Source organism: Triturus cristatus, chromosome 3_1, assembly GCF_964204655.1.
Source record: "Triturus cristatus chromosome 3_1, aTriCri1.1, whole genome shotgun sequence".
NCBI lineage: Eukaryota > Metazoa > Chordata > Amphibia > Caudata > Salamandridae > Triturus > Triturus cristatus.
In genome coordinates this window covers 1,068,727,375-1,068,743,736 of record NC_140583.1, presented here as the reverse complement: position 1 = coordinate 1,068,743,736, position 16,362 = coordinate 1,068,727,375, and the positions used below count along the sequence as shown (strand labels likewise).

Below are 16,362 nucleotides of genomic sequence, written 5' to 3'. Positions count from 1 at the left end.
GATGCATATATATATGAATGACGTAATTTATATATAAAGAAATTGGAATTACATACAAACTGTTTGGTGTGTTGTTTACAGCATAACATTGCATATTATCTAAATAACGTGTGAATATGCTTAATGCGTAAAGAAATTCTTTCACCCAACGGAACCACTGTTTACCTTATAACTAACACCCATACGGCTTCATCAAAAGATCTCCGAAAAAGAGACCCTTCGGGGGACCCGTAGGGCATTGCAGCGCCGGCCCGACGAGGAGCAAAAGTCCAATGATGAAGCATGACATCCTTCGGGGTGTGTGAGGGCATCAAGATGAGGACACACTACCCCCCGCAATTAGAGTAGCACACAACAAGAGTACCTCTTACTTCCCTTCTTTCTCTCTCTACTTAGGAACGGTGACTCCCTTTTGGTATAAGTTTCCCTCCACCAATCCACATTCATTGGGTGGGAAATCTAGTACAAAATGGCCATCATCCCCCTAAACCAATCATAGTTTAAGATCATTGTTCCACCAATCAGTCTCACTGCTCCATGTTCCCCTCAAACTTACTGCTCATGCGCAGCATTTGTTGTCGTGATAGCGGTAATTTGAGTGACACGCTAGACTCAAGCGCTATGCGGTGTAATGCGGCATGCGTTGATTCTGTTAGTGAAGTGCTCACGCACTGGAGCGCTGCACGTGAACAATGAACATGGGCTTCAGCTTCCACCACAGCTACTGATGTCTCAGATGAACACTCGGCTTTATGCGCAGCTGCTGAACACGAGTTTGCCTCAGAGAGCACGCGCTTCAGCTTCACGTATGGTTGCTGAGCACTCCTCGCTTTGAACACACGCCGGTCGTGTAAAAAAAGTCTTAACTTGCTGAGCACCTCTTATCTCCTCACTCTGAACAGGCGCTGATCGCATAAACAGTCTTAACTTGTAAATGCTCTCCTTCCACATTTTAAAGTTTCTTTTCCGGCCAGCGACCCTGCTCCTTGCTTAATAATCTGACTGATCCCTCAACAGCCTACAGCTGCTGGTGATCTCCATACTGACACTGTTGTCCGCAACTGGGTTCAGAAGTTCAACGTAGATGTAACTGGTCTGGAGGGCAGGCACTCATCGCCAAATTGAAGAAGACTCCAAAGACCAGGTCTATTTAAAATGGTTTAATTTTTAAGCCAGCTACAACGATAATCTCCCTCACCTTCTCTCCATCAACCGCCACCTTCCCAGATCTCCCCAAAATTCCCTGAAGGCTATTACTTTGGCATCATGGTTACAGTAACTGAGCAGGCTGTGGTTGACATAGGCCCCACATTATGACAAAATAAATAATAGAAAATAGTGGTAGTGAAATTCTTCTTTGTGTGAGTACTGGGAGTGATCGACACATCTGACATTCTTACAGTGCATGCATATCTCTTATATACAGGGACTGAAAAAAGACAAAAGCATGCTGTAATAACGTAAGAAGGAGGGTGAGGAGAGATGATGGTGAATTAAAAAAGTAGTTTATTCTTCAGATTGAAGTAGCCATCTTGGGTTACAGGAATAGTAGGTTTGAGGTAGCAGACGTAGCAGTAGCCGCACAGGAAGCAGCATCCCAGCTGCTCAGCCCACACACTCCAACTGACATTTCACTCAACCAGACACACAGTAACATTCTATGACATCACTCATACAATGGCTGAGCAGCAGGGCACAGAATACAAAGAAAGGACTAAACATAAAGAAGAGCAGGATACCACACATGCCTCTCAAGTACTTGTGAAGTAGTAACAAGCAGTGTGCCTTTGTTTCCCCTCCATTGCATTTGCATATAGGTGTGAGGCTCCAGATAGTCCCGCAGGATACTCCAACAAAAAGAGTCCCCATTGCCCCTTAAATTCAGCTTTTTGTTTTGGGCCCAGTTGGAATTTCAAATAACAATTCCCACCCCCCATGCACGCTGCTGCTTTGAACGAAAGCAGGCAACTTACAGGCACCGCTTATTGTGTCCCAGTTTCCCCCCGGACGAGTTCAGCATATTTCTGTGGGGCTCCATTTCCTAGTAGGGCATCCACCCTGTGAAAAGAGTGGGGTTATGCTGTACCCTGTACCCTCGACTTCTGCCCTGGAGGGTGAGGGACTACTGGAAACCCTTCGGGCCTGCCATTAAATCACTGGGGCGGGGGATGTCTGGGGCCATGGAGCTGCGATGACTCTTTGAGTTCACATAGGAGGGGGGCAGGCCACTGTTCTCCCACCGCCCAGTGTAGTCCTTTGCCACAGTGGACACTGTTTACTGTGTACACGGTTTAATGCTTGTGGAGTGCATACAAATGTATGAAGTTGCAGGTCCAACGATTTTGTAGTTTTGCCCACCCCTAATTCACATCAGTCTTGAAATAGTTGGCTATAGAAACGTAAGTCTTCGCTTGGCATAAAAGCTGTGTCACGCTCAGGGATCAGAAGGCCCAAGGTGAAAAGTCTGTCATGTTATGTCAGATGCTGTCAGGACCGGGATGGGAACTCAAAGCAGCCCAGGCAAATTTTGCCAAAAGACACACAATTAATGGATGGAATGCAGAAGAAATCAAAACATTCACCCCCAGTCAAGAGATCTGGGTTAAATCCATCATTCTATTGCTCACCATGCCACCCCAGTTTAGACCTGGCAATATGCAAACCAGTATTGATCCTGTGCCTCATGGGAACTGCCAAGCCAGGTCCTCCCTGGCCCAGAAACAAGCATCCTATGACCAGTTTCGGGGTTTGACCCCCTCCTCAGCCAGGATAGCTTGAATCCAGTGGCACAGTGAGTCCGGGACCCACGTCTGGGCATACCTGGCGCACATAGGGTGAGAAAGCAAAAGATACACAATTGATGGACGGAATGCAGAACAAATCAAAACATTCACCCACAGTCAAGAGATCTGGGTTAAATCCATCATTCTTTTGCTCACCACGCCACCCCAGTTTAGACCTGGCCATATGCAAATCAGTCTTGACCCTGTGCCTCATGGGAACAGTCCAGCCCGATCTGCGAAGCCAGGTCCTCCCTGGACCGGAAACAAGCATCCTAGGACCGGTTTCGTGGTTTCACCCCTCTTCAGCCAGGATAGCTTGATTCCAGTGGCACAGTAAGCCTAGGACCCACGTCTGGGCATATCTGGCGCACTTAGGATGAGAAAGCAAAAGACACACAATTGATGGACGGAATGCAGAACAAATCAAGACACTCACCCCCAGTCAAGAGATCTGGGTTAAATCCATCATTCTTTTGCTCACCATGCCACCCCAGCTAAGACCTGGCAATATGCAAACCAGTATTGATCCTGTGCCTCATGGGAACAGTCCAGCCCGAACTGCCAAGCCAGAGAAATTTTGTCAGACCAGCCCCCGTGTGTTGTGTAGTGAGCAAACTCGGCAAGTGAGGCTGTTCACTACAAGGGGGACTCAGAGGGGTTCTTCTTCCAATGGCATTACTAATAAGAATTTCTTTATAACCCCAAAAACACAGGGAAATTGTAAACAAAAGTGTGTGCTGACCAAATTTATGCTGGCCTGCTGATTTTGTTACTGGGGGCTGATGTTGCCTCACTGATCGAAAACTGGCCCCCCGTAACAAAACCGGCCCATCAGTAACAAAAGCAGCCACCACCCTTCCAGCCACACAAGGAAACGCCCAATGCCCGGTATGGCCAGCCCAGCCTTGTATGCTGTAGGGAGGCACATCTTATGCCCGGCAACAGCCATCACCTGTCAACGTACAACCTCGCATGCACAAAAACAACTATTGTTGAATGTTAAAATATCGAGGTCAAAAAGTAATTATAATGCAGGCCGATATAAAAACTTCTAAATTCTGATAGAACAGCAAACCATCTTATGCCAAGTGCAGACATGATTGGGTGCATATCACCATAATAATACCAGTAGGGCCATTGCATGCCAGGTGTACCCAAAAAGGCCCAGGTCACAGTCTTGGACCTTTTTTTGTGCCGAAAGGCACAAGCATGTCAGCCCTTTCCATTGCTTCACAGAGCTGAGGTGGCATTCCACCTCCCTACACACAAGGGCTAACACAGTGGGGCTTATTTACAAACCCCATGCGCCACCTGTGCATCACTTTTAATATGGGAAAAAGTGACTTACCGGCAGCGCAAGGAGCCTGTAAAAATGCCCCTTTAGGTATCAAACTATGCCTACTTCAACACCACATAAACATTACATATCTGCACTTCAAGGCTGTTCATCCCATCCTTTCCCAGGAAGTGATAGGCTTGAGTGGAATACCACTCTGCATGAGGACGTTCTATTTATGGGCAGACTCTTTCAAATAGGTTTGAGATGCCATTATTTTCACACCTTGCAAAGGGTGGAGTGTTCACATCATCTCTATAATTTAATCCAATATGGAAGGAAGAGAGAAATTGTACCCCATTCTGGACCTGTTCAGCCCTTGGGTTCTGGATCTGAAAGTGGAAACCGTTCTGTTGACTTTGGCAGTGTGTTTCTGGTGGCTGCTACCTCTGCAGTGCTTTCCTTTACCACGCCTTCTTTACGTCCTCTAGCCCCAATTCCTAGTTTCCCATTTACTGAAGGCTCTTGAACCTCCTCCAGCCAATGTTGTGATCTCCTTCAGGGTTGGCAGATCAATGTATTGGAACCATTCTGGTTCTGTTGTCTTCTGTTTCAGCTCACGGTGGGGCAGGCGCCGGTCGTGCCTCAGGGACACCGGAGGAACATCGCTCTAAATCCACTTCCGATTCCTGTCGCTCTGCACACCGACCCTCACCAGGGGCAGACTGAACCAGGATGGGCTTCTTCCAGACCTTCATAGGTAATTCCGAACCATTTTACTGTCCATATGTTGTATATCTATCAGATACACTTTTGCACGACTCTGAGCTGGTTGGACAACAGCCCATTATGGGGGGTAGGAGTAAGTAAGGATAAGTGAATCAGTCGTGGTATCAGTCCTTGACAACCTCAGGAAGGGTATGGATCATAACAAACACCAGGCGCTGGTACTCCTCGATCTCTCCGCCGCATTTGACACGGTGGACCACACCATCTTACTGTCCCGTGTCAAGGCGGCTGGAATTGAGGGATCAGCCCTGGTGTGGCTTTCCTCCTTCCTGAGGGACCGTAACCAGGCGGTCCGGCTGGGAGACTTCACAACCACCTCACTCCCCGTCACTTGTGGTGTTCCCCAGGGCTCCTCTCTGTCTCCCTTACTATTCAATCTCTATATCTCTCCCCTCATTTTCGCTCTTCAGCAGCTGGAGGTTACCGTGTACAATTACGCGGATGACCTCCAGCTCATCTTTGACTTATCCTCCTCTCCCTTCTTTGTCTCTAGCTTCCAGTCCACCATGACATTCATCAGGGACTGGATGAACCACAACCATCTCAAGTTGAACCCGGATAAAACCGAGTTGGTTCTCACCGGGGGTTCTTCCAGTCCCTGGAACTCTCTCTTCTGGCCCTCCTCCCTTGGTCCCGCCCCTATTCCTTCTATCACGGTCAAAACATTGGGGGTCAAAATGAACAATCAGCTCACCCTCCACTCTCAAATCAGCTCTGTAGTCTCCTCCTGCTTCCTCACCCTCCGAATTATCCGCACTGTCTCTCGCTTCTTTTCCCCCCAGGCACTCAAAATGATCATGGCCGCATTGGTAATATCACGGCTGGACTACGCCAACGCCCTCTACAACGGCATACCAGCATACAGCCTGAGGAGGCTCCAGATGGTCCAAAACCAGGCTGCTCGGTTGGTCTTTGGTCTCCCACGCTACCACCACTCCACACCCCTTCTCAGGGAGCTCCACTGGCTTCCTGTCAAGGAACGCTCCCTTTTTAAAACCGCCTGCACGGTTTTCCAGGCCCGTCAAGGCACTGCCCCCGCCTTTATTTCTTCATTATTAAAAGAATACGTTCCCACCAGAGAGCTTCGCTCTTCTTCCAAGTCCCTCCTTCAAATCCCACGTTTCAGACGTAAAAAGTGGGGAGGGACCAACTTCTCTACCTTGGCCCCCACTCTCTGGAACTCCCTCCCTGACCATCTCCGGGCGGCTACCCATTATGTGTCCTTCCGCAAGGAACTAAAAACGTTTCTTTTTAAACAGGCCTTCCCTGTATAACCTCCCCCCCTGCTCTACCACAGGCTCCTACTTTGCCTCTGTTGCCAATACCCTCCACTAGCGCCAAGAAACCGTTCGGTGCACGCTGCGCATTATAAATGTTTTAAATTAGAAATTAGAAATTAGAAGTGTGTCAGGAGTCCATTCTACCTACATACACTGGAAAAGTGTGACCAGTTCACGATTCCCCAAGTGTCCCTCACAATCCCCACCATACACCAATCACTACAACTACATCTTTCATAGGGCAGTGGTCCCCAGGCATTCTAAAGAGTTACAGGAACTGACGCCCCCCACCACCTTTAATATCAACACACTATAACAAGATCATTGTCAATGATGGAAGCAATATATTTTGCTTTTGTCAATGAAAGAACAGACTTTAACCGTGAGATGAACTCCACAATGCCAACAGAGAAAAAAAAATGAGCAAAAGTGACAAAATAACTTGCACATCCTGTCTCGAGATTTGTACTCACCTGTTTCGAATTTAAATAACATAATACCAAAATATCTGACTTTTTTCAGAAGGGGTGTGTAGGAGGGAAATCATAGAGCAGTGATAAACCTGAAATAAGTCATCATTTTCATTCATATGTACTCAACAATCTATTGCTTCCCAGCTCTTATGCACTATCTGGTACCAGTACATACATGTTAACATAGGTATATGTACTCCCTGGGTCGATGATTCCCAAACTACACTGTGTAGTAAACCAACTACGAGTACGTTTTTGCCTATACTTCTATATGCGGAGTTCTCCGCCCGACAGCAGAGTCTCCGCACATGTACGTATATGTTTTAGTAGTAAATGTGGGATGGACTAGGGTAGTGAGTGGCAAAAGGGGTAGACTTACTACCAAAGGGGATGGGATTAGGGAGTAGTAAGAGGGGTTTAGAGAGGGTTAGGGTAGAGTTTAGGAATGGGCGTCCCCCTCCCACACAAGAGTAAGCCAATTGCAATACCTCGGGTGGAGACATGTAGCCTACACTTTTGTAGTAAGCTTACACTCGGAATTTGTGTAAACCAAAAGTAGTAAACTTATTACAAAGTGTAAACTTACTCAAAAGTATAACTTACCTTTGTGAATCGGATCCATTTTGTGTGAGTGTGCTTGTGTGTGTGGCTGCATGGGTGGTTTAATGTACTCTTATTTGATAGCGAGCGTAATGTGGATGACGAGTGTGCCTACAAGTATGTATTATGTGCTGGTGAGGGTATCTGAGTGAGCCTGGTTTACGTATACTTCTGTGTAGCGATGTGTGCTTCTGTGATGTTTAATACATCTGTGATGTGTGTAGGTGCATGTTTAGCAGATGCTGAGTGTGGTACTGCTGCTCTATTTTGCTGTGTATACCACTTTAACCCCGGTGTTGGCGTCTTGATATCCATTTCTCACAGAACTGGCATCCCGGCAGGCACTGGTGCTCAGGGAGGAAGACCGCAAAGATGCATCCCTTCTTTTCCATCGCTGTTGTCCTGACAGGTAAGTGGCATCCTATGTTTAAAGTGCACTTTTTATTCAGGGTGTTGGGGCCTTATTTGTGCCAGTATTAAACTTTAAGAATAAGTGAATACATATAAATAAATAAACCAGCGTGTGCCCAAAATCTGTTCCGATATCTAATAAGCCAAGAGACCCTTCCTTGACTGTGATTTTGTTTTGGACAGAAGTGTCTGGGCAAATAGGTTCGATTCCCAGCGTTGGCACCACATCCTGTGATTCTGAGCAAATCACTTAATATCCCTGTGCCCAAAAAAACGAATCTGACCTTGTGTAATGTACCTGATGCTCATGCAAAGCACCCCAATGCATTTGGGTCGAGGCCGGCACTATATAAAACAAAAAAATTAAAATAAATACAGACGTTCCCTCAGTCTGTCCTTGTGTCAGGCAGGGCGGCTCTAGGGCGTTGCGACCCCACCGGGCCCTGACATCGGGTGGGTTCCTGGGGCATTGTGTTTGCAAGAATATTATGGTTTGAAAAGCACCTGCTGCCATGTTCCTGGAGCCCAGCAATATTCAGGCAGTAATAAAAATGTCAAGATAACTCCGGTGATTAATGTTCTTCCCAGAGAGAATATGGAGGTTTGCCTAGTGGAAGTTTTGACTCATGGCGCAGTGGGTTGATATGTGTGCTGCAAAGAATGTGCACCATGCAGATCACAAAGAGCATATATTATAAATAGGTCAGTGGGTTATTGCTTTTGTCTGAGAGATCCTTTTGTTACTTGCAGTTTATAAAATTCTAATGATGAACAGTGAGCAATTAGCCGTGATCAAAGAGCTTCATGCAAACTACAAGGTATAGATTAGAGTGTTGTGATCCCCTCACCCCCCCCCCCACTCACCCTCCCAGTCTTTCTTATCCTAATGTTGGAAAAATGGTTAATTTGGCTAGAAATCAATATTGATTATTAAAGGGAACCCTCAACCATGGTGTTAGTGTTTTAAATTCTGAGACCAAGCACTATTAAACTATACTGTCTACTAGTATGGATGACATGTCACTCCTACAAACTGTAGCCCTTTGTCTTACATAACATTTACAATACACTGATTTAAACACCTCTGTGTAGTGTTTGTGATGTAAAGTGCTCTGACACTCTACACTGGTATGAGTGGCACTATAAAACTAATTTAATGCATCTGAGAGAGAGTGGTTATGGAGACTGGAGGGGTACTGTTAAAAGGTGGTAGTGAGGGAATCCGTGGTGGAGGTGGTCATTGAGATGCACCAACAAACATTTTTGCACTGGGCGCCACCAGCGCTAAATCCGGCTCTGGTGTCAAGGTGTAGGATCAGTGAGTCAGTCAGTCAGTCATTGAGTTACTGAGCAACTAAGCTAGTAGATGTTTATAGTTCAAAACAGTAAAGTTGAAGTCCTAGGTATGCTTTAGTGGTGTCGACAGATGCTTCCTCAGTCTGTCCTGGTATCAAAGTCAGGAGTTCCATTAGTCTGCCCTGGATTTAAAAAGAGGGGCTCCCTCACTATGTCTTGGTGTTAAAGATAGAGGCTGCCTCAGTATGTTCTGAGGTAAGAGAAGGTGTTCTTTCAGCCTGTCATGATGTCAGAAGTGGGACTCTCTCATGCTGTCCTAGAGTCATGGATGAGAATCCCTGTTACAATAGGTCTCGCACCAAGATAGTAAGTAATGGATGGTTTAACCCCTTCGCTGCTAGGCCTTTTCCCCTCCTGTGCTAAGCCTTTTTTGGGCTATTTGGGGTAGTGCGCGCTTAGGCCTCTGTAACTTTTTGACCACATTAGGTATCCACGCCAAATTTGCGTCCTTTTCTTCCAACATCTTGGGGATTCTAAAGGTACCCAGGGTTTGAGGATTCTCCTAGAGGGTTCCCAGAAATTAGTCAAAATACAGCAAATTCTTTTTTTTTTGTGAAAAATGGGAAAACGGGCTGCAAATGAAAGCTTCTGGGTTTTTCTCTGCAAATGGTATCAAAAAAGGGTTTGTGGGGCTGAAATCACCATTTCTCCAGCTTTTAGGGAATGACAGAATTTTGTTAGAAAACCAACATTTTTTACACAGTTTTGGCATTTTTCTGGGACATACCCTATTTTTGCTATTTTTTGTGCTTTCAACCTCCTTCCAGTTAACGGTAGAAATGGGTACAAAAACAATAATGGATCCTGGAAAGCTATACATTTTTGAAAAGTAGACAAAATTCTGAATTCAGCAAGGGGTCATTTGTGTAGATCCATCAAGGTTTCTTTATAGAAATTTACAGGTAAATGTAGGAAAAATTAAAAATTTGTTGAAAAAAGCAGCCTTTTGAGTCAACGTTTTCACCTGTAACTTCTTCGAATTATGACATCTCTTTGAAAGCAATGTACCGTTACATCCGGTAGACCTTCCTGGTTGTGGGGACATATAGGACTTGTAGGTTCACCAAGAGCCCAACGAACCCAGAGTAGAAAACTGAGCAGCATTTTGTAATGTTTTTTTTTTTTGGTCCGGGTATATAGCAATTATTGTGGGAAAATGTATACATGGAAAAATCGGTATGAAAGTCACCTATGTATTTCTGAAATGGGAACAAATTACAGAGTTTAGAAACAGTGCATATTTGCACATTTTCGAAATTGGGAATACTCATATTTGCATGACAATTATTGGTCATTTTTCAAAATGACTTTTTTTTTACACAATGTCTTTCATTTGGAAGGGAGAAATGCATCAAAAATCAATAGGTAATAACAGTTGCTTTACAAATTTGAACTACCCTAAGTCTCCCGATAAAAATGGTACCTCACTTGTGTGGGTAGGCATAGTGCCCACAACAGGAAGTGGCTCAAAACCTAAGGTGAACGCACCACATTTTCACACTGAAAATTTACACTTTATTTGCGAAGAGTCTAGCTGTAGTTTTTGAACCCTAGCCCTGCCGGCACCTAGGAAAACCTAGCAAACCTATACATTTTTGAAAACTAGACACCCAGGGGAATCCAGGATGGGGTGACTTGACTGCCTCCCACCATGGTCTGTTACCCAGAATCCCTTGCAAACGTAAAAAATTGACAAAAAAAACACATTTTCCTCACATTTCTGTGATGGAAAGTTCTGGAATCTGCGTGGATCCACAAATTTCCACCCACCCCGCGTTCCCCAAAGTCCTACGAGAAAAATGGTACCTCACTTGTGCGGGTCGGCCTAGTGCCCGCGACAGGAAACGGCGCAAAACGCAACGTGGTTTTGCAGTGAAAAATGACCCTTTTTTTGGCAAAGTGACTAGCTGTAGATTTTGAACCCTAGCTCTGCCGGCACCTAGGGAAACCTAGCAAACCTATACATTTTTGAAAACTAGACACCCAGGGGAATCCAGGATGGGGTGACTTGACTGCCTCCCACCATGGTCTGTTACCCAGAATCCCTTGCAAACCTAAAAGATTGACAAAAAAAACACATTTTCCCCACATTTCTGTGATGGAAAGTTCTGGAATCTGCGTGGATCCACAAATTTCCACCCACCCCGCGTTCCCCAAAGTCCTACGAGAAAAATGGTACCTCACTTGTGCGGGTCGGCCTAGTGCCCGCGACAGGAAACGGCGCAAAACGCAACGTGGTTTTGCAGTGAAAAATGACCCTTTTTTTGGCAAAGTGACTAGCTGTAGATTTTGAACCCTAGCCCTGCCGGCACCTAGGGAAACCTAGCAAACCTATACATTTTTGAAAACTAGACACCCAGGGGAATCCAGGATGGGGTGACTTGACTGCCTCCCACCATGGTCTGTTACCCAGAATCCCTTGCAAACCTAAAAAATTGACAAAAAAAACACATTTTCCCCACATTTCTGTGATGGAAAGTTCTGGAATCTGCGTGGATCCACAAATTTACACCCACCCCGCCTTCCCCAAAGTCCTACGAGAAAAATGGTACCTCACTTGTGCGGGTCGGCATAGTGCCCGCGACAGGAAACGGCGCAAAACGCAACGTGGTTTTGCAGTGAAAAATGACCCTTTTTTTGGCAAAGTGACTAGCTGTAGATTTTGAACCCTAGCCCTGCCGGCACCTAGGGAAACCTAGCAAACCTATACATTTTTGAAAACTAGACACCCAGGGGAATCCAGGATGGGGTGACTTGACTGCCTCCCACCATGGTCTGTTACTTAGAATCCCTTGCAAACATAAAAAATTGACAAACAAAACACATTTTCCCCACATTTCTGTGATGGAAAGTTCTGGAATCTGCGTGGATCCACAAATTTCCACCCACCCCGCGTTCCCCAAAGTCCTACGAGAAAAATGGTACCTCACTTGTGCGGGTCGGCCTAGTGCCCGCGACAGGAAACGGCGCAAAACGCAACGTGGTTTTGCAGTGAAAAATGACCCTTTTTTTGGCAAAGTGACTAGCTGTAGATTTTGAACCCTAGCCCTGCCGGCACCTAGGGAAACCTAGCAAACCTATACATTTTTGAAAACTAGACACCCAGGGGAATCCAGGATGGGGTGACTTGACTGCCTCCCACCATGGTCTGTTACCCAGAATCCCTTGCAAACCTAAACAATTGACAAAAAAAACACATTTTCCCCACATTTCTGTGATGGAAAGTTCTGGAATCTGCGTGGATCCACAAATTTCCACCAACCCCGCGTTCCCCAAAGTCCTACGAGAAAAATGGTACCTCACTTGTGCGGGTCGGCCTAGTGCCCGCGACAGGAAACGGCGCAAAACGCAACGTGGTTTTGCAGTGAAAAATGACCCTTTTTTTGGCAAAGTGACTAGCTGTAGATTTTGAACCCTAGCTCTGCCGGCACCTAGGGAAACCTAGCAAACCTATACATTTTTGAAAACTAGACACCCAGGGGAATCCAGGATGGGGTGACTTGACTGCCTCCCACCATGGTCTGTTACCCAGAATCCCTTGCAAACCTAAAAGATTGACAAAAAAAACACATTTTCCCCACATTTCTGTGATGGAAAGTTCTGGAATCTGCGTGGATCCACAAATTTCCACCCACCCCGCGTTCCCCAAAGTCCTACGAGAAAAATGGTACCTCACTTGTGCGGGTCGGCCTAGTGCCCGCGACAGGAAACGGCGCAAAACGCAACGTGGTTTTGCAGTGAAAAATGACCCTTTTTTTGGCAAAGTGACTAGCTGTAGATTTTGAACCCTAGCCCTGCCGGCACCTAGGGAAACCTAGCAAACCTATACATTTTTGAAAACTAGACACCCAGGGGAATCCAGGATGGGGTGACTTGACTGCCTCCCACCATGGTCTGTTACCCAGAATCCCTTGCAAACCTAAAAAATTGACAAAAAAAACACATTTTCCCCACATTTCTGTGATGGAAAGTTCTGGAATCTGCGTGGATCCACAAATTTACACCCACCCCGCCTTCCCCAAAGTCCTACGAGAAAAATGGTACCTCACTTGTGCGGGTCGGCATAGTGCCCGCGACAGGAAACGGCGCAAAACGCAACGTGGTTTTGCAGTGAAAAATGACCCTTTTTTTGGCAAAGTGACTAGCTGTAGATTTTGAACCCTAGCCCTGCCGGCACCTAGGGAAACCTAGCAAACCTATACATTTTTGAAAACTAGACACCCAGGGGAATCCAGGATGGGGTGACTTGACTGCCTCCCACCATGGTCTGTTACTTAGAATCCCTTGCAAACATAAAAAATTGACAAACAAAACACATTTTCCCCACATTTCTGTGATGGAAAGTTCTGGAATCTGCGTGGATCCACAAATTTCCACCCACCCCGCGTTCCCCAAAGTCCTACGAGAAAAATGGTACCTCACTTGTGCGGGTCGGCCTAGTGCCCGCGACAGGAAACGGCGCAAAACGCAACGTGGTTTTGCAGTGAAAAATGACCCTTTTTTTGGCAAAGTGACTAGCTGTAGATTTTGAACCCTAGCCCTGCCGGCACCTAGGGAAACCTAGCAAACCTATACATTTTTGAAAACTAGACACCCAGGGGAATCCAGGATGGGGTGACTTGACTGCCTCCCACCATGGTCTGTTACCCAGAATCCCTTGCAAACCTAAACAATTGACAAAAAAAACACATTTTCCCCACATTTCTGTGATGGAAAGTTCTGGAATCTGCGTGGATCCACAAATTTCCACCAACCCCGCGTTCCCCAAAGTCCTACGAGAAACATGGTACCTCACTTGTGCGGGTCGGCCTAGTGCCCGCGACAGGAAACGGCGCAAAACGCAACGTGGTTTTGCAGTGAAAAATGACCCTTTTTTTGGCAAAGTGACTAGCTGTAGATTTTGAACCCTAGCTCTGCCGGCACCTAGGGAAACCTAGCAAACCTATACATTTTTGAAAACTAGACACCCAGGGGAATCCAGGATGGGGTGACTTGACTGCCTCCCACCATGGTCTGTTACCCAGAATCCCTTGCAAACCTAAAAGATTGACAAAAAAAACACATTTTCCCCACATTTCTGTGATGGAAAGTTCTGGAATCTGCGTGGATCCACAAATTTCCACCCACCCCGCGTTCCCCAAAGTCCTACGAGAAAAATGGTACCTCACTTGTGCGGGTCGGCCTAGTGCCCGCGACAGGAAACGGCGCAAAACGCAACGTGGTTTTGCAGTGAAAAATGACCCTTTTTTTGGCAAAGTGACTAGCTGTAGATTTTGAACCCTAGCCCTGCCGGCACCTAGGGAAACCTAGCAAACCTATACATTTTTGAAAACTAGACACCCAGGGGAATCCAGGATGGGGTGACTTGACTGCCTCCCACCATGGTCTGTTACCCAGAATCCCTTGCAAACCTAAAAAATTGACAAAAAAAACACATTTTCCCCACATTTCTGTGATGGAAAGTTCTGGAATCTGCGTGGATCCACAAATTTACACCCACCCCGCCTTCCCCAAAGTCCTACGAGAAAAATGGTACCTCACTTGTGCGGGTCGGCATAGTGCCCGCGACAGGAAACGGCGCAAAACGCAACGTGGTTTTGCAGTGAAAAATGACCCTTTTTTTGGCAAAGTGACTAGCTGTAGATTTTGAACCCTAGCCCTGCCGGCACCTAGGGAAACCTAGCAAACCTATACATTTTTGAAAACTAGACACCCAGGGGAATCCAGGATGGGGTGACTTGACTGCCTCCCACCATGGTCTGTTACTTAGAATCCCTTGCAAACATAAAAAATTGACAAACAAAACACATTTTCCCCACATTTCTGTGATGGAAAGTTCTGGAATCTGCGTGGATCCACAAATTTCCACCCACCCCGCGTTCCCCAAAGTCCTACGAGAAAAATGGTACCTCACTTGTGCGGGTCGGCCTAGTGCCCGCGACAGGAAACGGCGCAAAACGCAACGTGGTTTTGCAGTGAAAAATGACCCTTTTTTTGGCAAAGTGACTAGCTGTAGATTTTGAACCCTAGCCCTGCCGGCACCTAGGGAAACCTAGCAAACCTATACATTTTTGAAAACTAGACACCCAGGGGAATCCAGGATGGGGTGACTTGACTGCCTCCCACCATGGTCTGTTACCCAGAATCCCTTGCAAACCTAAAAGATTGACAAAAAAAACACATTTTCCCCACATTTCTGTGATGGAAAGTTCTGGAATCTGCGTGGATCCACAAATTTCCACCCACCCCGCGTTCCCCAAAGTCCTACGAGAAAAATGGTACCTCACTTGTGCGGGTCGGCCTAGTGCCCGCGACAGGAAACGGCGCAAAACGCAACGTGGTTTTGCAGTGAAAAATGACCCTTTTTTTGGCAAAGTGACTAGCTGTAGATTTTGAACCCTAGCCCTGCCGGCACCTAGGGAAACCTAGCAAACCTATACATTTTTGAAAACTAGACACCCAGGGGAATCCAGGATGGGGTGACTTGACTGCCTCCCACCATGGTCTGTTACCCAGAATCCCTTGCAAACCTAAAAAATTGACAAAAAAAACACATTTTCCCCACATTTCTGTGATGGAAAGTTCTGGAATCTGCGTGGATCCACAAATTTACACCCACCCCGCCTTCCCCAAAGTCCTACGAGAAAAATGGTACCTCACTTGTGCGGGTCGGCATAGTGCCCGCGACAGGAAACGGCGCAAAACGCAACGTGGTTTTGCAGTGAAAAATGACCCTTTTTTTGGCAAAGTGACTAGCTGTAGATTTTGAACCCTAGCCCTGCCGGCACCTAGGGAAACCTAGCAAACCTATACATTTTTGAAAACTAGACACCCAGGGGAATCCAGGATGGGGTGACTTGACTGCCTCCCACCATGGTCTGTTACTTAGAATCCCTTGCAAACATAAAAAATTGACAAAAAAAACACATTTTCCCCACATTTCTGTGATGGAAAGTTCTGGAATCTGCGTGGATCCACAAATTTCCACCCACCCCGCGTTCCCCAAAGTCCTACGAGAAAAATGGTACCTCACTTGTGCGGGTCGGCCTAGTGCCCGCGACAGGAAACGGCGCAAAACGCAACGTGGTTTTGCAGTGAAAAATGACCCTTTTTTTGGCAAAGTGACTAGCTGTAGATTTTGAACCCTAGCCCTGCCGGCACCTAGGGAAACCTAGCAAACCTATACATTTTTGAAAACTAGACACCCAGGGGAATCCAGGATGGGGTGACTTGACTGCCTCCCACCATGGTCTGTTACCCAGAATCCCTTGCAAACCTAAACAATTGACAAACAAAACACATTTTCCCCACATTTCTGTGATGGAAAGTTCTGGAATCTGCGTGGATCCACAAATTTCCACCAACCCCGCGTTCCCCAAAGTCCTACGAGAAAA

General features: G+C 46.3%; 1 protein-coding gene across 2 annotated transcripts in view; it reads left to right on the top strand.

Moving 5' to 3' along the window:
* Positions 1–16,362, top strand: part of THY1 (Thy-1 cell surface antigen) — an 84,592-nt gene that overhangs the window by 12,793 nt on the left and 55,437 nt on the right. Inside the window, exons 2-3 of one of the 2 annotated variants that reach the window (XM_085645942.1) lie at positions 4,676–4,819; positions 7,526–7,610. In XM_085645942.1, the coding sequence (XP_085502068.1) occupies positions 7,574–7,610 (37 nt within the window). In that variant the 5' untranslated portion in view covers positions 4,676–4,819; positions 7,526–7,573. The remainder of the gene's footprint in view (positions 1–4,675; positions 4,820–7,525; positions 7,611–16,362) is intronic. The other variant, XM_085645943.1, reaches the window with a different exon arrangement.